The sequence below is a fragment of the Ptychodera flava genome (genome assembly GCF_041260155.1).
Source record: "Ptychodera flava strain L36383 chromosome 3 unlocalized genomic scaffold, AS_Pfla_20210202 Scaffold_26__1_contigs__length_13983176_pilon, whole genome shotgun sequence".
Taxonomy (NCBI): domain Eukaryota; kingdom Metazoa; phylum Hemichordata; class Enteropneusta; family Ptychoderidae; genus Ptychodera; species Ptychodera flava.
The window spans coordinates 6842254-6865888 of record NW_027248280.1 but is presented as its reverse complement, the minus strand read 5'-3'; the positions used below and the strand labels follow the sequence as shown (position 1 = coordinate 6865888).

Genomic DNA, 23635 nt, shown 5'->3' with positions numbered 1-23635 from the left:
GAAGGTAAATGATGCCGAATGTGATCAGATCATCAGAATCGTAATCTACCTATTAGATAACATGGAAGGCTTATTATCAAGTTAGCCAGTACGTGCACAACCCTACAATCAACGAATTTAAAAAGAACAATTCGTATTTTGCCATATCATAAGGCAATGCAATGGGCACTCAGATCTCCTCTCTTCTAACCACAGCGCTCTTTACATAGCTGTTGGTGTCTTATATACACACTCTACAAGTGAACATTTATTTGTAATTTCTGCCACTAAGTTCTCAAAATAGAAAAGATTAAAGCTCTTCTGACAGCTGTCGGTCGAATGCTATCCTCTCTTGGGGGAACCCTGTCTGCCAAATATGAGAGAACCTCGTTGGGCATGGCGTCATGACTCGCTTTGGTTGTATGTAAGCTTATACCGCACCATGACTGAAAAGCAAGGTAGCTTGCATGTAAACGGCGTACCTTATAAAGCAAATACTCCTTGCTCCTTTAAAACAAATCATGTGTGTTTTTTTCCTTAGCGTGAATACACGATTTTTTTCAAATTCTCTTTGATCCTATATGAAAGAGCACCAATTTTGATTCATTTCTGTGTAGTCAATAATGTTGACGACAGATTGTAAAAGTGCTAGTCTTGTTTACTGATCTGTGGCGTCCGAGTAGTCATAATCATAGACCCTCGAGAAGGTCTAACGCTTAATGCAGCATTATTTACTAACATGAATGAGCGTTGTTCCTTTCTCTTGCAAAGCAGAAAATAAACAAAGATAAACTGAAGGAGCTATAAATTGAGCTTTTCAATAGTGATGAGAATATTCACGTGTTTTGACTTGGCTACGCAATACGATAAGCGCCACTTATTCAAACTGACCCAAGTGCGGTCTACGGCTGACTCGCAGCGTGTTTGCAAGGTTATATCTGATTGGTCGATTGTCACTATTCACAGCAACTTAGGGAGTTTATTTGTATTATTTCATTATAACGGTAAGATTCTGCCAACCAATTGGATAACAGCTTCGAAATCGCTGCAAGTCGGCCCGCGGTCTAAATTGGCCTCGAATAGAACTCCTAACTCATTGGAAAAGATGACTTGGTCATTATTACTCGTGTAGAGATGGACGCTGCATATTTTCCCGTCCGCAGTTCGGAACTAGAACGTAGGCAAAATTCAGAGGACTTACCTTGATCCCGAAGGAGAGGCTCTATAACTTTCTTCTTTCATTCTGGTCGAATTCTGAAAATGAACCTCCGAGCCTCCAACTCACTGCATATGACTTACAGTACAAGCCTCTGGAAGCTGCCTGCCCAGCAGAGGACCTTTCCTTTTTGAACGTCATCGCCAACCAGTTTGCCACCAAGTCAAAGGAAAACCTCACTGGTTGAAGTGATTTCCTTGTTTGGATCATCATGTTTGTCTGTTCGATAGCGTGTAACTGGTTTTCTATTTTTAAACCATGGAATGTTGTTGCAAAATTCTGGTTAATCCGATTGTATAAATTTAGTTTTGCATTCAGAAGGTAATGGTGCGGTTATACGTTTTAACATGTACCAGGATACCACGGGGAATTTCGCAAACATATTCCATTGTGGTATTCTGACAAATACAAATAACATGTAATCGAAACGACTTTAGGGAGTTTGAGGTCATTACTTGATAGACTGCATATACAGTTATCAAACAACTCGAGCCACGTTCCTGAGTAACGCTATCATGGGAAAAACGCCCCCACATTTATATGATAATAATCTTTACAGCTCTTATACCGGTTTGCGGACCGAGGTTGTAATGCGAAAGGGTCCCATCGTGCGAGGACAGGTCTGCAACACCCGCATCGGGGCTGTCAAGGTTTTATCATATACCTTAGAAAATGACAAATGTGTCGTCAACAATATTGTTGAAAACATTGGTGATAGAAATACCCTCAGTATCAAACATTTACCGGCGCATTGCCATTTTAGTAAGTATTTCGGAAAAGCGATGGTCCGCCACGTATTTATGAACACAATGACATCATTTTTTACCTGTAGAACTCGTAAAGCAACGCACATGTACGTGTACTAACAAAGAATGAGACGTAAATCGAATTGTAAGAAGAACTCGGGCGTGATGTAAATTACCGTAAATTACATTACGCAGGCAGCGAGATGCGATCATCAGAACAATTCAATTGAAAGACATACTGTACCTTTAGGCGATGAAATGACCATTTAGGCCCGCTGGACGACGATCGGTGACGACTAGGATCATCGCCACATGGTCTTACTCAAGCATATTCAGTACACTTAAAAGTTTTTCAAAAAATGCAGACATCATATTCCGTTAATACTGGATTTCCATAGAAGTATATGATAATTTGGCGTAGCACGCCGAATCACACAGTATATTGGCAAGCGCATGCATTTCAGAAATAGCTTTTTTCTGGGTACTACGCGCGTTCCTATCCGCAAACGTTCAATCCAGTGCGGAACAACGTCCTCGTTCTGATCGTGGACGACTGTGAAGTTAGTGAAGTCGAGACTTCAGAATGAAATATAGCACTAAACTTGCCCTATCAGATTATAACGTTGCTTTACGAGTTCTACATGTGAACAAATGACATCTATGTATATCGACATGCGACGGGGTGCGGCAATGGAATTTCCGAAAAAAAATTGGCAATAAATGTTTGATATTGCATGTATTTCTATCTGCATACTTTGCGCAATATTGTTGTTGTTTGTCACTCCAGGGACATAATAAAGCCTTTACAACCCTCCTACGGGTTTAGCGGACTTCGATAGTGTAATGTCCTCTCTTGTAAACATTTTATCTCTAAGCATTCTTCACGTGGCCAAGGCGTGCGAAGGTTGGTTCAAGATCGTATAAGAAGAAGATAGCGTTACAACTTTAACTAATGTTTGGTTATAACTTAAGTATAAACAACAATCGAGAAAGGGATATCCCATGGTGTGATCTTGTTTAATCTCAAGAAGCAATCAAATACTGAATTTTCATGTTATGACCATTGTATACTGATGATAATAGATAGATAGATAGTGTCACCAGGTGTTGAACTGATGATAATTTTTCAGTTCTAGTCTAGAAAAGTATATAACTTTGCCGAACATGTACAAAGTATTCGAAACCGTAAACATCACATTTGCCATCTTATGATAAAGATCTAAAGTTGTGCTTACATCTGACATCATGGTGCGTCAGCTTTAGTCACTGAACGTATTACGATCCAGACTGGTACTTCAGCTAATATTCCCCTTAACTACGAGCGCAACAGTAGAATGGCGCACGGTCCCTCGCACGCTCGGGCCCTTCCTTCGTACAACCTCAGTGCGTAGAATCATCAGGGCCGTAAAAGGTAATAATAACGAATGTATTACAATTCTGTGGACGGTTACTTTACATGAAATTTCAGAAGACTGCATGTTTGAGATCTTTTCATGTACACGGAAAAGGTCAATTTCCTGAATTTTAATTCAATTTCATTTTGTGTAGCCCTATTGTCATAAACTTATTTCCTAAAATTTCATCGCAAATACTAGAATTGTGCGTAAAAGTCGAATGGAACTCTACCCCAATGACGGTTTTTAATATTCCTAGGTTCAAAGAGCAAAGCATCTTTTGCAGCAACTCGTTGCGGTCAATTTGAATATTGTAATTGTTGCTTATGGTGTATTACAGGAAACTTCAATCACCCACTTCATAATCAAGAAAAGTTGGTCACCCCTTTAACTTTTGTATGTCATTGAAAAGAAACAAAGCTTTTTTTCACGTTTAACACAGCTAAAGAGTAACTGTCTATTTACTGATAGGAACAAATTCAAATTTTACACTCTTGGAAGAAAAACTACCATTCTAACTACCATACCAATGTTTTGCTGCAGCAGTTGCAGAACATCCATTCGCCGTCGGATATCAATTCTATGAAAACAGCAAAGCATGAACGAGCTGTAAACTTTGTAGAATTCGAAATTTACTTCAACGTCGTATTCTGTAAAATTATATATACCAACAGGCCTGTCATATGCTTAGATATTTTCGATAAATTCTGAAACTGACGCAAATGATACTCAGAAACTTTTTTGCAGTGAGCTGCAGTGCTCAATAAGGCTGTATCACTGAAGCGCAGTGTCATGGTGTGATTTCACTGTAAATGTTTAGTCTATCCAATTACTAGTATACGGTAAAGTGGCAGCAACTCTAGCGTTCGGAAAATTGTTATTTACAATAAGAAACTTAGTAAAATGTGAACATATGAAAAACACCATCATTTTCGAAACAGAATGTTTGATGATAATACCTTTACATTGAGTGATTTCGAAGATAAACTTAAGTGTCTATTTTACTTGGGTATGATTTTGTCAAAGATCTGGAGGAAAAGTTTGTATCCTACGAGCCATAGAGATGGAGTGGTGTTGTGATAACTCAAAAAATACCTGTTCTTCTTAACTCAGTACACTTTTTGAGGGTAGGGTTTGTACTGTCATCCACGAGTACACAAGTGTATGGCGATATAAGCCCCTTTCACCATCCAAATTCAGTATAATACTGTATGCAATCTTAACAAAGACCATGTTGATTAGGTGAGGAACTTCAAATTCCGAATCTTTACAAAACTGTGTTGCTTGAAGATTTATGAGGCATAGTGGTAGAGTTTAGCCGTGCAATGGCGTAGGGATACGGAATAAGTTAACCATAGAAGCAATACAATAAACTTTCAAATGGCGAATATAGGGGCGCACTTCTAACTGGATAAACTACTCTAAAGGGGCGCTACACCCAAATCGCAAATATTCATTCAATTTTAATTAATTTGTTAACCCTATATTGAATATTGGTTGGGTTCAGCTTTTAGCTTGTCAACCAGTCGTAAGTTGCGTGATACAAAAGTTAAATGTATGCAAAACACCAGATTTCCTGGCTTCTTTTTCCTCCCAATTTCAAAATATCCAAAGAATTAAATCCACTCTGGCCAGGCCAATTTTTCTGATTTTTTCACATTATGTCCTTTAAATGCTATATAACAAAACCACAATTTTGTTTAGCAATAAAATTCTTACATTTTGAATAAGAGGTATTGTAATTTTGCTATCATGATTTTAATTACTTTTATTTGAATGTCAGTTTTTCAACCCTTGGGGGACAGATAATGCAAAATAAAATAGTCGTTTTTTTTTCTACGTTTACTCTTCCTTCAAGTGATTACATTCCAGAAAATAGCATCAAGTTTTTTACCTTAATCAATTTTTATCGTTAATACCAAAATTGATGTTTTTTACCCCGAATATCACCCAATTCATCCTTTAAGTCAACTGCTGCTATACTAAACTTTAGAGTTTCTGCCTTATGAAAATATATAGTATGAGGGGGTTTCCTTGTCATCTTCAAATCGAAATATTGCTTTGAAAAAACTGTGTTGGCAACATGCAGCTCCACCTTGAGAAGTTCAACCTGGATCTACACCCGGTGTACAAACATGTTGGTCATTTGTCTGACAGAGACCCTGCGATTCGCGTTCTCCCCTGTTGGAACACGCGCGCCCTTCAGAGACGCGACGCGAATCCCAGGGTCTGGACGTTCTTGCCAGCGACCGGTCGGATTTCTGCCTGATCCGGGTACTTTATAGAACTCCACACATCCGTTAATCAAAACAAAAATGACAAGTTGCATAGCCAAATAAAACGAAAAATGAAAAATAAAAACATACCACGTATATAAGTCTACCAGCTACTAGTATATATTCTCTCCGCCCAGTTAGATAGGTGTTTCTTTTGACGTCACTACCCTTATGAATATTCATATACTTGCAAGAACTGACAGTCGCTGTGTCTGGCAGCGCGTGCTCACAGCTGCACAGCGTAGTCTTCGAATGCAGGCCCATCGTCGGAGCGCACAAAACAAGGCACAGCGACTGTGGAGAGTCTAGTTGGTCATATTCAAGTACAGAGAGCAGAGATTGCTGTAGTGAAAGAAGATAAAATTGAAACAGTTGTTCAAGATAATTTCTTTTTCCTGGAAAACGCCGCTAGCTCGTCACCTTTTTGCTGATTTTCTTTTACGGTAATAGTTAATTCTGACAGGCAAGGCAGGTATTGAAATTGAATGTCATTTCTGATTTACGTTACTGAACAGCATTTTTTAGAATTGCGCCACAATTAAATGATGGCGTACTGATTTGATGGCAGAGTAACAAATTTAGGATTTCCATTTAGGCTAACTACTAGTTTGCATTGTACAAAAATCAATTTAAATATGACATGATGAGCATTGTTCCTGATGCTGATTACAACAATTTTAATGAAGCTACAATCCAATGACAGTAGTGTCTGAGAAAAGACAATTTACAGTACAGTGAAATATACTGAAACACAGGAGCGGTTTCAGTTCATATCCTGCTGTTTGACATCTGATCTCCGATGCGATAGGGTACACGTAGATGACAATGCCAAAATAATAAAAAGGTAATTCTCATCATATTGCTGTTCTACGTAGAAATGAAAATGTATGATAATCAGGAAGTCTTAACATTCTTAAACGTATTATTCGTGGCTAGTTGATCATAACTAGTGTTCCCATGTTAGTGTGATTACCCTAACATACCATTCCAACTTTGTGATTACTATCTGCTTGGGACAGTAAAGTACAAAATAAATCAGTTAAAATCGCTACACATTTTTATATTTAACACATAAATGATAGATGAATGAACTAACAATAATGTGACCGATTACGGCGTTTTTTTAATCTAAAGATTATCTATGCCTAATATACATTCTCCCACATTGTAAACTTAATTACGATTGATTTTGTAAACGTTCTCACAGCTATTAGTTTGAAAGAAGAAAAGAGCAAAAATAACACAAATTATGTCTTCCATGTCGCCTTACTTTCATTTCTTAATTGCAAAACACTGATAATTATATATGAAACGACATAAGAGTCTAATGCGCAAGTGCTATCTTTTCCATTTTCTTATTTAGTTCTTCCATGGAGATGTTGTGTTCCTTGATGAGTTCTTCGTTGATATTCATCAGCGCCTTGGTCAGTCCGGAATGGATCTGGTGGAGTTCTTTTACTTGAAACGCTATTGCTGCACTTGTTTCTTCGTAATCAGCCTTCGACTGCTTTTGTTGTCGGGTCACGTCTTCACGCATAGCCTTCCGCTGAAATTAGGACATATGTGTTAGTTAGCATCATCGGAAACATGCTCAAACAGGCCAGCAAACAACCCGTCAAGCCAGCCGTCGGCCAAATATCAATTAAATTATCTAAAAAAATTGTACTGCCTAAAAATAGGACACATGTATGCATGTAGGTAGGTAGGTAGGTACTACAGGTAGGTAGGTAGGTAGGTAGGTAGGTAGGTAGGTAGGTAGGTGGGCAGGTAGGTGGGCAGGTAGATGGGTGGACGGGCAGGCGGGTGGATGGATTGGTGAGTGGGTAGGTAGCAAGGTGGGAAGGTAGGTAGATAGATGGGTGGGTCACGGTGGATGGGTAGGTAGGTAGGTGGGTAGGTAGGTAGGTAGGTAGGTAGGTAGTTAGGTAGGTAGATAGGTGCATGTAGATAGGCCAACGTATAAAAATGTACGAATCTATGTTTGTATTTTATTTGTATTGTGTGTTCATGCAGCAAGTTCACAAAAGTGTTCTTCATAGGTAACTCTTCTTCACCAAAATTAAAAGCCCGTATCTGTAACATGAAAAGTTATAGATGACCATCTATTATCAAGCTATAGATGAAAAGTTATTGATACGAACGGAAAATTTACACGGTTAATTGGTTACTCAAACCTATGTATTTCAACGGTGGTATTCTGACAATTGTATAACTATTGTTGTACTTACTATGTCTTCTTCAACTTGTTGTTTCATGGCCAATATCTGCTTTCTGAACTTCTCCTTTTTCTAAATAGAAGCAGAAAACCATTCGTAGAAACCAAATCAGTAAAAAATAAATTTTTATCCCGGTTTTATTCAAGACAACGAGAAACGTTTTAGAGCTCGGTTCAAAAAGCACAAGTGTGGAGGTATACTGACACTAATTATTCGGATTTAGAAATACTATGACAGGTGCTGAAAACTATCAAGGAGCTTCAGCTCAGTTTACATTCAATTTGGTAATTTTCAATGTTATGTTGTCGTCAGCCTCTACTTAGCAGAGGCAACACATTAGGTTACGGATACATTACATCATCGCAATTATACTTGTATGTTCTGTATTTAATAAATCTTTGATTATAATGCCATAAGTGCATCTATATGGACTACAATTTTTTTCATTTATTATACGTTCATTATTATTTTCAGTATTTAAAGTCCGATTATTTTAGGCATACTCTCGCAAACGAAACATAGGGTCATGTAAAAGTACTACAACGTCTTACCTGTAATTCCTCCCACTCCATATTCTTCACTTGAGCTTTTGATATACCGGCTTGTTTACGGTTTACGTTTTCTATACACTGTCTGCCCTCCGATGCAGCGTCAGTAATTCTCGTTATTTCCTGAGATGAAATTAGATAATGTCACAGCAAAATGGCATTTATCTACTTTATTAAGGAAACTAACACTACTGTTTTATACACGTGCAACACTTGTGGACCTCGTGCCTGTTCCTTGTATAATTTCTCGACCAGTTGAATCTCTGTGTTGAGATCAACAGGTGAACCAGATCCTGCACTTGAACTTATCAAAGGATCTAGTTTCTGTTTGACTAGGTCCATAGCGAGCTGTTTGCAGAATGCATCGGATTTCTGGACGTTGTCTTCAAAAATGCCTTTGAGGTATCCGGCGATGATTACGTGGTGATCTTTGGCAAATATGCAGATTCGTTCCTTCAAAAAGAAAGATAGACACAAATAAATACGCAGAAAGACATACACTGCTGCGATACATGTAGAGGTGGAGAAAGATAGAGAGACTTAGGAACACACTATATGCCTAGTCAATGGGACAGAGACTAGATAGCCGGTCATCAAGCCAATAAAGAGTTGGATAGCACATTACGGAAGTTAAACAGATGAATTAATTGGCATTAGACGAATGTGTATCAGAGAATAATAGAGATAGTTATTGTCGACATAAAGAAACAATGAAGTGCATGTGCATATTAACGTGCACAGCACTAAACACAATGAGTAAATCTGTAAACAGTGAAGAACAGATCTCATCAAAAATCATTCTGAAACAAACATGTGAAAGACTTTGATACAGAAGTAAAATATTCATTAAAATAGAAGATATGATATCATTAAATCAAATGATCAAGTGCATTGAATAATAATGTCGACTTCTGTATCGATCATTCGAAAATTAGTGGAAAACATAGTAGGTTGATACCCACCTCAAAATTCTTTCTGTATTGGTTTAGCAGATCGACATCATTGATATACTTAGAATTTTTCTTGAAATTCTTCATTGCTTTGAAGAAATAATCGTTATGCTTTTTGAAGATCTCGTGATCAGGACATGGAAGTGCTGACTGGGCGAATTTGCCCATGTTGTTGCAGTACTCGACGAATGCATTTTGTTCCATTTCATCCAATGTTTCTTCCATCACTCTTTTCCCAACTGTTTGCATGCAGATTTCGGTACCATCGACGGCTAGCTCGTATACATACTGTCTTATCAGTCCAGCAAAGTCTATGGAAATAAATCCAAATTTCCTGTCAGAATATTTTTGCGAAATGATCAAAATGCAAATACTTTGGATTAAACTCGTCACATGCTCACTCCGTGTTGCGATTCGCCAGAATACGTCACGTGACGGGAAAATAGATATGTCTGGCCCCCACAGAATCGACAAAAGTGAAGTCAGACGGTATTTTTGAAAAACTATTTCTTAGGGAAATAGTTTTTGACCAAATATGGAAAGGTGCCCAGTCACGTGACCGCAGTGTCGTCTGCAGCTTTGAAACTATGGCGGGATGGGCGACGAGTCTCTCTCTAAAATAGGAAGACTTTCCGTTCCAACAGCGTAGGAACTTGAATATTTTAACAATGAAAAAGATTCAAGTGCAACCAAGGATGTTGCTAGGTATGTTTAGTGTTTTTGGAAGAAAGTGGTACTATAGTTACCGCTGTGGAGAAATAGCCAAGTAAACTTGTCACTGTGCAATGGATTGTTGCTGTGCATAATATCAAAACACATTTAAAACCATAACATAACACAACATTAGTGTGTGGCACGTGTTATAAGCACCCATAACCCGGACTTTATTCGGGCTACAGACCCCGTTTCCCAGCCCTCGTGGCCGTGTATTACCAGGAACACATCGCTCTATACCTCGGCCTACGGCCTAGGGGAATAGCGATGTATTTCTGGTAACGCACGGCCCCTTTGGGGTACTAAACGGGCACTGTATCCCTTATGACCAGGTAATAGGTTTTTACTACTGGCCTCTCTACTATTGTAAACCTTTAGCAGTATCACTGTGTTTTGGATAACCTCTTGCTTATAACAATATGTTGGCTCTAATGCCTGAAATACACGATTACTTGTTCCAAGTAAAATATCAAAAATTAATTCCAGGCCGTAAAGAATGACGGCTCTCTTAGAGTGTACATACTTACAACCAAGCACAGTGAACTTACGTCGGTCATTTCGCTACTTGTCACAGTTACCAATACACAATGCATGCATAGACCCTCTCCCTCACGATTCCTTAATGCAATGAAATATTCGATTCCTCATTGTTTTATTGTTTATATTTCGGATATCATATCTTATCAGGTCAAGAAAGGAAATTAAAATTGAATTCAAAAAGTGCATCGCTACTTCATTTTTGCAAGAACCCAAGGATGAGGAACAAAGCTCAAATATTTACGGCCTTAAAGAAGTGTAAGAATGGTGAATTTAGCTTGGTTTAAAGGGCCAATGAAATAATTCCCCCGCAGTGTGTGTATGCATTGGCTTAACTTTATGAAGGTATCCCCCGAAACTTTCGTGTGGCAGCTAGATTCCGCCATTATGGATGACACATCGACCGTTCAATAGTTAGACACGGTTGTCGGTAGGGAACAGCAATGTAAGACTCAGTGCACTCTATTCGTAATCAAAGGAAGGATAGCCGACCATATTTGAATCGGAAATGCTTCTTTTGAGACAAGGTCGCGATACCGTACAAGCGGAGGCCCTGTCTTATTCAATGTCAGCGAAGGAGAAAAACATTTTCATGAATATTACATAAACAAAAATCGGCCATTCTTCGGAAGGATGAAAGATGAATCAGCATCTACCACAAAATGCAACTAGACAACAACATTTATTTAGTTTCTTGTAAATACTGAAAGCACAATAGTGTCGCTTCTTAAACAAAGTTTTTATTTTACAAAAGAGAGCTTTACGTATTCTGTTTGAATTACCTTTCGACTATCCTTCTCTTGAGTTATTTTCTCGGTTCAATGTTCTGTCCATTAGACATAGAATTGTTTATTTCATGGGAGTGTTGACTTTTAAGTGTATGACTGGAAATGCACCAAAATATCTGTGTAAGTTCTTTGTATTTCAGAGTGATGTTCATCCTTATCAAACACGTTCTGTTTCTCGTCAAGACTGTTGTATTCTAAAGTTAGTTTTAAATACTGGTCAACGGAGTTTTCATTACCGTGCCACAAAACTCTGGAATTCTCTGCCAAATGACATAAGATATGCGCCTAATATTATACAGTTTAAGGTGAAGCTAAGAGAGTTTATCAAAGTGAATTTTCCATTGTGAACGACTTTATTATCTTATATGTACTTCTACCATTGTTAAGATTGTTGTATTTATTGAGCCCCGGTGAAAATTACTTATTTAGTAACTCGGCCGCTCATTAAAAGTGTAAATAAAATAAATAAATAAATAAATAAAGTAATTATGCCTACGAAGCCTTTAAACCGAAATAATAAGTTTAGATGATATCTAAGATTGTATGACTTTCTGAAGAATTTCCTCTTAGAGATCTATACATAGAAATATTTTCTTTGGGTGTTGATATTGTAAACATTTTCTGTATTTACTTAAATCATATTTTTTTTCTAAAACTGCTTAGCAGATAGGCCATATGATTTAAAATAATAAATGAATGTGCCCTTAAACTAGAACTTAAATTAATACTCACGGCAACCAGTGATATTTCCGATGTAGGGCCAGGCTTTCTTTGGTTTCATAAGTGATCCACACCTGGAGACGAACTCGTCAACGCCATCAAGGAATGTTTGGCTAAGGCGATTACGTGTTGCCCCTCTATCCATCACAGCCATGACCGAAGGTTTAGTCGCTGGCAAGGGCAATTTCATGGAGTAAAAGGCCGGAAATGATGTCAGTAGAACTGTACGAAGACGATTCCGCTCTTTTATGTTATCGCGTTCACAATCAGCATCCTCACTGTTAAGCACCTTGACAGAAAACGATGACATCGAGGCTTTTAACTCTTTATGAATAAACGATAATTTTTCCCCTTGACCTCATAATATCGATGGCCCAGTGCAAGAGGGGCGTAATTCACTTTATCAATAAATTGAGTTAGAGGGTAATAAAGGTTTTAAAAGCCTCTACCTCTAATATTCAATTTGTTTGAAGTTGATGATTTTATTGGTAAAAGGTAATACCAGAGATATATAAAATACCATAAATGATTGTTATAATTATAAAATCATTTTTATGTAGATTGAAAACATGAGGAGACACGCCTGTCTTGCACGAGCATTTTGAGCAGAAAAGGAAGTACCTCATCATGTGTTACTTCCTTTATGCACAGGGCGATTTTCTGTTTTTGATGAAATATTCATGATTATAACACGCCACATGCTCATTCCCTGTCGCGATTCGCCAGAATACGTCACGTGACGAGAAAAAAGATACGTCTAGTCCCCACCGGATCGACAAAAGTGACGTCAGAGGGCATTTTTTGAGAAGCTATTTCCCTAGGGAAATAGTCCTGACCAAATTTGGAAAAGTGCTTGGTCACGTGACCGTAGTGTCGTCTGCATCTTTGCAACAATGGCGGGTGACAAGAACGTGATGTGCGTCCGGGATAGGTGACGACACATTCTCTAAAACAGATTTTCCTACATTTTCCAACATTCCAACAGCGTAGGAACTTGAACAGCTCATCGACGGAAAAGATTAAAGTGCAACTAAGGATGTCGCTAGGTATGTTTAGAATATTTTTGACAGAAAGTGGTACCACGTACAACTGAAACCGCTGTGAAAACATTGTGAACTAGTCACAATGGATTGTTGCGGTGCAAAATATAAAAACACACATGACCAGGCAATAGGTGTTTAATAGCATCCTCATTATAAGATGTTTTTACATTTTGATGTTTTGCCCGTGCAAGACAGGCGTAAGTACGGAGTTACGCCCGTAGTGCCCTGACTTTCTAGTGCAAAAGGGCTGTAACTCAAGTTACCTCCCTATGGCAACTTGAGTTTTATTGACTTTCTACTCAAAATTTTCAGAAAAGATGCATTTTACATTCCTGAACAAAAATATATAAAAACTCAATATTCACCAAAACTTGAGTAACGCCCCTCTTGCATCGGGCCACCAATTTGCAAGTTTAAGATGAATTGAAATTTTTCTTGAGAAATGTACGGTTGGTCAGATGATAAGAGTCGACATATTTTGTGACACATTAAATGGCAGAAAACACCATAGCACTTGGAATGTTGGCGCCTTCATTGCAGAAAAGCACTGAGGACAGCCGTATGAATAGATTGAGTCATGTCGCCACGAGGTGGCGCCCGACTATAAAATTACATATCCATCACTTTAACCTACGCGGGATCCACTCACCCTATACACGCAAATACTCAGGTGCACAGAAAACGTCGCAGTTTTCGTTGTTCAAAGTCGCTATATATCACAACTAACCTCTTTCAGTACATATTCGTGCATACCAACTTCTACCAATTTACTACCTCGGGGAAGAGCACAGGCCAATGTGACGTCACGAATCACCCACAAAAAATTCGGGAAGAACTTTCTGAAGTCCTTGGCCTGTGATTCATCGGTAACTCTAACCTCTTTTCCACGAATGACTTTATCGAGAGTACCAACCAAGCTATAAAATTAATGTAAATAATAATAGTGTTAAAGAAAAATTACCATCACCGTCGTTGATGTCGTTGACACTAAGTTCAAGCTCATGAGTAGTTGTAAGTTAACCACAGTAAAATACAAGAAAATATGTTCTTAAACATTTTGTATTTTTTCATATTTAGGTAAACAGACATGTCACAGCCACGGTACAACTACTTAAGCAACAGGGGCATTTTATTTATTATCAGGAAAATAAAACAGGAATTATGATACAATTGCAATCACCACGTGCAATCAACTTTGTTGCGTTTGTGTCGCAAAATTATATGCTGTATCGGGTGACGTACACGATATGTTGACAACAATTTGAAAATTCAACAATTAAAATAAGTTAATATTATTTTGAAAGAATCAGTAAGAAATGAATTTACGAGATTTACCTGTGCTATATATATAATAGACTAGATGTGTATGGCTTTCGGATGGTGTTGCAAAGAAGCAACTATGCAATCGGACGACAGGCCTACTGCCTTTGTGCACAGCTTGCGTAATGTGAACCATGATTTCATGGTAAGATATGCAGAAAAAACATATACGTCGTTTCTCCATGATAAACGTACAGTGTCAAAAATGCTTTCAGGGGACACTCTTAGACATCAATCATGTTATTCTAAATCCGGTTTAAATTTTAATTCAAATCCGTTTAAATCCGGTAGTTAACATTTGCTCTATACGTAGCTCAAACGGCTTGTATAAAGAGCGCTGCGCCAAGCCCCCCGGCTTCGAATGCCTGACCAAATTATTCTATTTATATTGAGAGGTTATAAACTGCAAGTGAGGGTGTTTGTTGCAGGAATAAAGGATTTCAGGATGAAAATTACCAAGTTTGGCTCAAATTTAATCACCCAGCATAGGTGATTCTTTTCCATCAAATATTTAAATTCAACTAAATATCTGCAACTAAATGCTTGAGTACACAGTTTATAATCTCATTAAATATGATAAAGTAAAAAACAAGTGGACAATATTATTATTGAGACTCGAAGTTGGGATAAATATTACAGCTAACTATGCAATTTTTCGATCAAGTAAAAATATCTACCGACGTTTTATTTTGAAAAGTTGCCTTTTCCTGCGTAAAGGCTTTTAAGAAGAAACTTTGGAAAGTCAGTTTTTACAAAAAAATGAAAATTCCAATTCAACGAGCTTGAAAGCGAGCAGAAAACTAGCATAGTAGAGTAAGGGCCTAGATACACATAACATTTTGGAAAAAAGAAAGAAAGAATTGACCTGATTTATTCTTACCCTAATTTTGTAATATCTTCTGACGTCATGGTTCCTCTGCAGTTGTAGACCAATACAGAAGACAGGAGACAGATCAACGTAAAAAGGTGCACATCATCTTGATTATTTGCGTCGTAGGCGCCAAGACCCTCCGTGTCCAGGACAACCACTGTCACTTCTTCGCCATTTTCCAACGTCTTCTTGAATACCTCGGTGCTCATCCATATTCCTACGGTTAATGCATAAGGATAGTATGTTTTCTTTAGCATGACTAGGAGAGTCGGCCGGGAACTTGTCTATTAATTTTAATGAAAAACATTTTCTTGGTGTGACCAATCACAGGAAAAGCAATATTTGGCTAAATCGTGCTTGACTTTAGTAATACGAAAACAATTGGGTCAGGGAACTTACATAGAGTAGGTCGGGTTACCTGAAACATTTGTGTATGGCCTCAATAATTGCACATGCAAAACCACAAAAATTGCACACAAGCAGCAGCACAATGAATTTTCAAATTCTACCCTAATTGTTTTTTTTTTGTACATGGGGAAGTTCGTCCCACCGAACTCTTCACGGCTTTGTTCTTATATAATCATCGATCTACTCCACTAAAAGGTATGATAATAACTCTACGTACCCATTGTCTCTGGCTGCATTTGATTGGAGGTTTTGAATGCGCAGTCAAATGGCCTTGGCTCGATCAGCTGACTGGCTAAGTAAGATTTCCCCGTCCTTGCAGGACCAGTGACAGTTACTGGACAGATTGGTCCATCGATGGAACATAAGATATCCAAAGCGTCCTCACACACTACAAGTTTACCCCTGGTTTTACCATCTCTAACCAGTTACCTTCATGCTTGTCCCACTTGAAATTGTCGGGATAACACAGAGGTACGCACTTTGTCGTCATGCCTATGATAAATAAAATATATTATCTATTTCCTGTCATAGCTTATTTAATTTGACTCGAACAACGCGAGGATTTGATTTTAAGTCTGTGATTTTGAAAAAGAAAGTCATCTCAATAAGTTAACGTTATTATGCAGTGGTGGGATTTTTCAAGTGAACCATTCCGATGTGATGATCTGCTGTCTTCTACAGCGTCTACGATTTTTCCGAAAGCGCGGCATCTGCGTACGTGTCTGAGAAAGCCACATGCTTCAGGATATACACAGTAGTATGCGAAACGTGTGCCGGAGGGATTCTGCCGGGATGGAAGACAAAGGATACATTATGGTTTTTAAATTTACTTACTGTTGTTTAGTGGTCTCAGTAGTAGTTTCACTACTTTTGACCTGGAGCTGGTTAGGATGCCGAAGTTCGTAAACGATCACTGTACACAAAATATATTTTCCCAAATTTGAGACAGTTGCGACAAAATGGGAAAAATTAATCACAGACATGAATATAAGCTTAGTTGTGCTTTCACTTAAGAAAAGAAATGATACATAACTATATTTCTGTAAAGATATAACCTTTGATTCAATTATTGCCTTGTCATTGCGTAAAATCTAATGGAGATTAAGATGATGCAAATGCGTTCACTGAATTGCAAACACCTGTTGTTCGGTAATCTGTAATTTATGTCATGCTAGTTTGAAAAGCATGTAAACGAAAGTGACATTTCAGGTTATTTATACATGGATCAGTGACGCACTAGGTCTATTGGTTTTCTCGGTAATCTTCTTTAGCAGAATGCCATGTGGAACTAGGTTTTAAGGGTTCCATTTCGTAGAAACGCAAATGACATATTCTTGTTTTAGATTCCATTTCTGCTGTTTCGTTGCCCAGAAGTAATTTCTCGTTTATCAAGCAGTGTGACATTTATTCTATTAATCATCGGAAATACCCGCTTTATTGGCGGCATACGCGTTTCACTGAGATGACACGTAAATTTGAACAGGAAGAGAAGCCAACACTTATGAACAATTGCGACTTTGTTGATTTTCACTGCTGTGCTTTGGTTGGGATGGGGGGTTTCAGAAGGTGCTTCGCCCACTCGGCTCATAACTCTACGTTTCTTTTGAAATCTAATACAAATTAATATTATATAATTGAAATAAGCAACTCTAAATGTATTTCAACGCAAGAAAATGGAACGCGCCACTTTTTCTTCAATGTCACATAGCACATGGTCAACCAAGATTGTTCCCGTTTCACGCAATACTTTTAAGTCGATAGTATTTTCCTTATTACCCCAACCTTTCTAAGAAAATAGCCCCTAGCACAACGACGTAAATTACGAACACGTCTAACCTAGGCGATGTTGCCGTGAGTGTGTGGGGGTTCGAATCCCGTTTGGGTTATAGTAACATTTATATTTCCAATCTACGTCTCAATCGATATGCAAGCAACATTACAACTTACTGGTACATAAAAGACAATCATAATAGATACAGCTTGTAACGGGGCGTGGCCTTGGGGATTAGTAATGAATGCCGTATTTCACTTCAAGAAAGGAGAAGACCAATATTTGAATCATTCTGGACGCTCCTTGTAAGTTATACGACTAATGTTGCTAGTTTATGCTTGTATCAGATCTATTTTTGACCCGCAGTGGGCTGGAATGCTGAACTTCGTAAATTGTGACTCTAAATAAAATTCATTGATTTTCCCCCTAACATGAGGCAGTTGCGACGAAATAGGGAGAAGTAGACCACAGAATTGGACGAAGTTCTATGTTCAGTGACTGGCATTGCAAGTTTATGCTTACATCTGGTTGTCTCCTCTTGACCTACAGTTGCTTAGGTTGCCTAACTTTGTAAATTATCACGCCAAACAAAATAAAATACTTTTCTTCCATAATGAGATAGTTTAGACAAAATACGGAAAGATAGACATCAATAATTTGTTAGTTTCACTCTAATTATAGAAAATACATGACACGTGACTCTATTTCTGAAAAGATGTGACCTTTGATTCAATAATCGCCTTGTCACTGTGTAAAATCACGATGCCTGTGCGTTTACTCAAATGCAAACACTGCCTGGTTAGTGATTAAGAATTTTGTAATGCTGGTTGGAAGACGCCTGTAAATAAAAGTGGTATATCAGATAATGTGTCCCTGTGTTTACGGATCTGCGACGTGACATTTTTCCTCCCTTTGCGTGTATTTTCCTTCAGCAGCATGCCATTTGAAACAGAGGGCTAAGGGCTCACGGGAAGAAAGACAAAGACCACATTCTGGTTTCAAATTCACTTACTGTTTTTTTTTGGTTGCTCGAGTAGTGATTTCTCTGTTGACAAGTATGTGACATTTATCCTACGGCTTTATTGGTTGCAGCGCAGGTGGGGCGGAGGTACTTGTGGGTGATTATCCCGCACAGTTTGCACACAAGCTGATAAGTGAGAAGTCTGAATAAAGCTTTCAAAATTAAAATCGTAACAATATTGTTACATTATAGCCGGCAACTGTACTGGCTTTTATCATCAAATAAACTTTATGTCTTTGTGATGATTTGTTAGTTGTTTTTACATGAGGTTTGAATTAGTCTGAGTAAAGTTTACAAAATGCGAACATGGTAGGTTTTCTTTGTGCCTACTTAGCTGTATTCAAAATGACCATCGGCGGCCATTTGCACATTATTATGGGAAAATACATGGCCTTCAATTCCTTTCCCATCGGCAGACAAATTTTATCATCAGTAAGGTCAATATGACACAAGCTACGGGCACAAAAATTGAATCGGTTCTAAACGTTTTCATGATATGTTTGTTTATAGATCTCATGACCATTCAAATAGCCTGTCGTGAGATATTGAACCCCAAATCTTTCTAGAATCGTGCTACGATTGATAAAAAGGGCTCCTTTTTCTATTCTCTGCTGCAAATACTTTTGTCGCCATGTTAATATCCTGAAATTTTCAGTTGCATTTGCCACGCCTTCTTTGTAAAATAAACAATGTTCCATTATATACTGGTAGTGCGTGTACTACAGTTAATCATGTGACGTAGTGTGCCTTCAGAGAAACTGAAAATGACGTGAACTGTCTCAGTTTTACCTAATGTGAAGGCTGTCCTGAGCTCGGAGAAATTTTTGTTTACTGAATTTCTAGAGTTATGAAATTTACGAAAAGGTACTCAGATCTTCGCGGTTTTCATTTGTGTGTATATTCTAGGGTTTAATTTTACGCTCATATGCCTCAGCCGAAAGGTAAAATTTTACAGATGTTACTGCTTTGCATGGTTGCTGGGCAGGCAGACATTTGCTTGCTCAATACGTAATACCGATGTGTTTATATCCCACAAAAGCAGTACAAAAGCAGTTCAAATGCACGCCAAATAAAATCTGCTCAAGAAGCATACAAATTTAATAGTACGTTTATCAACGAAACTTAATAACTATTGGCTAGAAAGGCCAGTATCTCGAAAAAGACATTCAATACGTGTGTATTCAGATAGGACGGGAAAGCAAACAAATGGTTTCGGGTATATATTTTTTTAGTCTGGCAACCTTTTCACCACTATTTTAAGCAATTTCAAATCGAATGACCCAACGAAGAACCACAGAACTAGGTAAATTAGAAATATTGTCATACCTTTTGTCTCAAACACAATGTCCTGTACTATCAACTCCAATAGCGAAGCCCAAGTTAGTTTGTTGCTAAGGCTGGTCGCGCACAGCTACGTGACGTAAACTCCCGTTGGTAGATGCAATGGGCCTGCTTTGCAATTTAGATTTGGCAACATGACGGAGGTTTGTGATACGTCTATAAAGCAACACACAGAATTGCTTTTAGGCTGAATTCACAAACATCTCGGGAGGGGAGATACCAAAAGACTTTATGGCTGTGCTGGACTTTCTATTACGCTGTAGGGCAGTAGAACAAGAAACCAAATCAAGAAACCACCCCCCTCCGAAAAATAGCCATACGTTATATTGAAAACCCAACACATATTTCATATGAACCAGAGACAGTTTTCGAGTCTAGTCCCCAATTCCTTCCAAGTGCCCCAAACATATCCGTGATATTTTCAAGTCCCCGGACAACTCTCCCGCTCCTCCACAGATGTTTGTGAATGCACCCTAGGGCATAGGATACGCTTGGAGGGCATATACCGATTTTCCTGCCTGCGAATGACTACATTATCGATCAATATGCCATCAGTGGTCCATTCATCATCACTGGGGTAACAAGCTGTATAATTATCTTTTTCACGGAAGTAGCCTTTGAAAAACTAACCCACTGTTTTATCAGGATTTCAATTGGTGGTTCGCATTTTGGTTTCTTTGAAATCCTGTATTCTACCACCGCTTAAATGCCCAAAGGCAATAAGTCACGCAAATTAAGTTTGGTAGTTTAAAGTCATGATTATTTTCACCTCGGGGTATCACTCCCGATAATTTCAAATGAGGGTCCTGCCAACAAAGTTTAAAACTTTTACCCATGTTATTCCTAATAAAGAGACCAATTATTAGGCATCTCATGAATGGCATTTCCCATTATTCTCTGTTATGTGAAGGTTTCTATAAGGCATGGTGGAATTTCAAAAGTTATTAACTCATGTTTAAGGGGTTTTCGGAAGAAAATTCGAGCCGTGTTCAGCAATTATATTTTTTCGTATGAGTTTGACCCATTTGGATGGCAACACCTAGACATCTTTCTCTGGGACGCTTTCCCCTTTCATAGGTTCTCCTCTCACGTTAGACAAAATGGGAGAATACTTAGTGAATGCGTTTTCAGTACGGTACGTGCTTGTTACAAATACGTACGGGCTCTCAAAATTGTATTGAAAGTTTAAACTCTTATTGGGCGAGTTTAGAGTTGAAATAGACTAGATTGATACACCACATCGGAGTCTCTCAAACGTGGCAGGATTGTTATGTAGGTCATTCTCCCCGTCCATGACCTGGGTTTAATTAGTCTAGAACTTTCTGAAGGTCATATTTACCACAAGTGCAGATATTTTTAAAACTGTAATTAGCAATCAGCGATTTTCATCATGGCAGAATTCAAGCCTGAGGAATTTATGGAGGAGCCTAATTACGGCACATTTGAATATCTTAGAAAAGACGACCTAAGTACATTGGTCCAGTTTCTTAAAGTAGAAGCACAAACATCTATGTGGAAGAAAGGAATTCAGTACAATATTTTAAAACATCTAACTAGCTAAAAGTTGACAAATTTGAGGAATCCGTCTTGAAAGATTATATGCCTGAATCCGCTATGGAATTGAAAAAAAAGTCCAATTAAACAAAACACGGGCAAATCTGGAACTTCGGTAACTTGTATTGGAATTGAAAGAAAAAGAAAGGATGAAAAATTAGAAATGGAAGAAAGACAAAGAGAGGAAAAAATTACACAAATTGAAGAATGATAGAGATAGAGAGGCAGGAAAAAGAAAGGGAACGACAAGACACATTATGTTTTACATAATATATTAAAAGGCTAAAATTGAGCGACAAAAAACCTGCAAGTTTCTTTCTATTTAAGTTAAAGCTTTTTTCCTGAAGATGGGTGCTTTTGTTTAACAAAAATTTATTTATTTGTACATGTGATTGATAACGTTCTCGCGCATACAATTGTACAATAATTGTTTTGTTTTTATTCCATTAAAAAACCTGCATTGGTCGGTGGTCTTTAATAGTGCCTGTTTGTTGGCAAACTTGCGTAAACAAGATTCAAAAATTAGTGGTTTTTCAAATCATTGGAACTTAATTTGATGGTTCTGTAATGCAACATGTTTCTTTATTGCAAGTTATTCTGTTTCTTTTAGTAACATGCCTTTAGAAAGATGTATTTATAAGCATGTTTCATTTAAAGCTAACCTAATGCTACTCAACATATAAGACCTCATTTGTGTTCTTTAAGAATGGATGTGTTAACACTTCAATCGGCAAAAGTATTTCAATAAGACGGAAATTTAATTATAAAAACCTCTCCCTTTGCAGACTACGTCAAACCAACGTCTCGGGAAGGAAACTGTCACATCATTTTTCAGGTAAGTAAAAAGGGGGAGGGGACTGTACATTATGATATTCCACCTTGTATCTACCGTTTACGCCATTCTGTTAATTTACAATGACATGGCATGATTCTCTAAATATAATTCAACACAATAAAATAAAATAGAGGTTACGCCGACCAGCTGATGCCAAAGAAGCGTCTTCGAAGACCAATGTGAATGGCTTTAATGGTTTCACAGAACTCAGGGTCAAACAATAACTTTGCATCTTATTTCACACAGTTCATGAAGGTCGCCAGTACTTCCAAGACTTCTTCAACCTTCAATCAGAAAATGGCGGTGTGAAGGAGGACGCCTTTTTTCAACCTATTAAATTTTGTGCAGGCCCTTCTAAGCCAACATGCATAAAGTAAGATAACACTAAAACTTTATATTACATAAATCACAGTTGTAAGCGCTAGAGTTTAGGGGGGGTTGGAGTCTTGATTCATTCGCGTAACGAAACACATAAAGGGAACTGAAGGAAAGTTAATGTTTTATGCTACTTTTTGACTAAGTTGAAGACAACTACCAATGCCCGTTTTCATCGCTTTGGACCTGGTTTGTAGCTATTGATGACACAGTTACAAGGGCATAGGTTGTGATCTGTAGCCCTTCACGTTGTTATGCTTCAAGGCTTCGTTTATCACTCCGAATAAAATGAAACATGTTTTATAATTTAGGACAATAGCATATCTTTAAAAGGCTGACATTTAGACAAAAAAGCTGCAAATTTCATTTGCTTTCAACTTATATCTCTCTACCTGAAGATGGATGCTTTTATTTAAAACATTAATTGAAAACTTTCTCGCGCACACAACAATCCAATTATGTTTGTCTTTTTATTCCATTGGAAAACCCTGCATTGGTGGGTGGTCTGTAATTTTATATTTGTTGAAAAACGTCTGTAAAGCAGAATAAAAAATCAGTATTTTTTCAACACAAATATGTTTCAACACAAGAAAACAAATGAAGGTGGTTACGCCCACCAGCTGTTGTCAAATAAGCTTCTTCGAAGACCAGTCCGAACGGCTTCAATGGTTTCACAGAACTCAGGGTCAAACAATAACTTTGCATCTTATTTCACACAGTTCATGAAGGTCGCCAACACTTCCAAGACTTCTTCAACCCTTAATCAGAAAATGGCGCTGGAAAGGAGGACACCTTTTCTCATTCTACCAAATTTTGTGCAGTCCCTGTCTCAGCCAACATGCATAAAGTAAGATAATACTTGTATTGCAAAAAACAGAGCCGTAAGCGCTACAGTCCGTGGGGGCAGTGTAGTCTTGATTCATTCGCGTAAATAAACACATTAAGTGAACTCTCAGTGAATGTTTTATGGTACTTTGACTACGTGGAAGACAAATACCAACGCCCGTTTTTA

General features: G+C 38.0%; 2 protein-coding genes across 2 annotated transcripts; both read right to left on the bottom strand.

Moving 5' to 3' along the window:
- Positions 1 to 6273: 6273 nt before the first annotated feature.
- On the bottom strand, positions 6274 to 8559 carry LOC139125916 (uncharacterized). The gene is made up of 3 exons (XM_070692001.1): positions 8379 to 8559; positions 7840 to 7899; positions 6274 to 7157 (listed from the first exon to the last, which is right to left on the bottom strand). Exons 1-3 carry the CDS (start codon positions 8397 to 8399, stop codon positions 6936 to 6938), a joined length of 303 nt encoding a protein of 100 aa, XP_070548102.1. The 5' UTR covers positions 8400 to 8559; the 3' UTR covers positions 6274 to 6935.
- On the bottom strand, positions 8541 to 16216 carry LOC139125770 (guanylate-binding protein 3-like). The gene is made up of 6 exons (XM_070691866.1): positions 16156 to 16216; positions 15328 to 15535; positions 13855 to 14044; positions 12097 to 12373; positions 9338 to 9636; positions 8541 to 8828 (listed from the first exon to the last, which is right to left on the bottom strand). The coding sequence occupies exons 1-6, from the start codon at positions 16214 to 16216 to the stop codon at positions 8541 to 8543; spliced, it is 1323 nt and encodes a 440-aa protein (XP_070547967.1).
- Positions 16217 to 23635: the final 7419 nt, after the last annotated feature.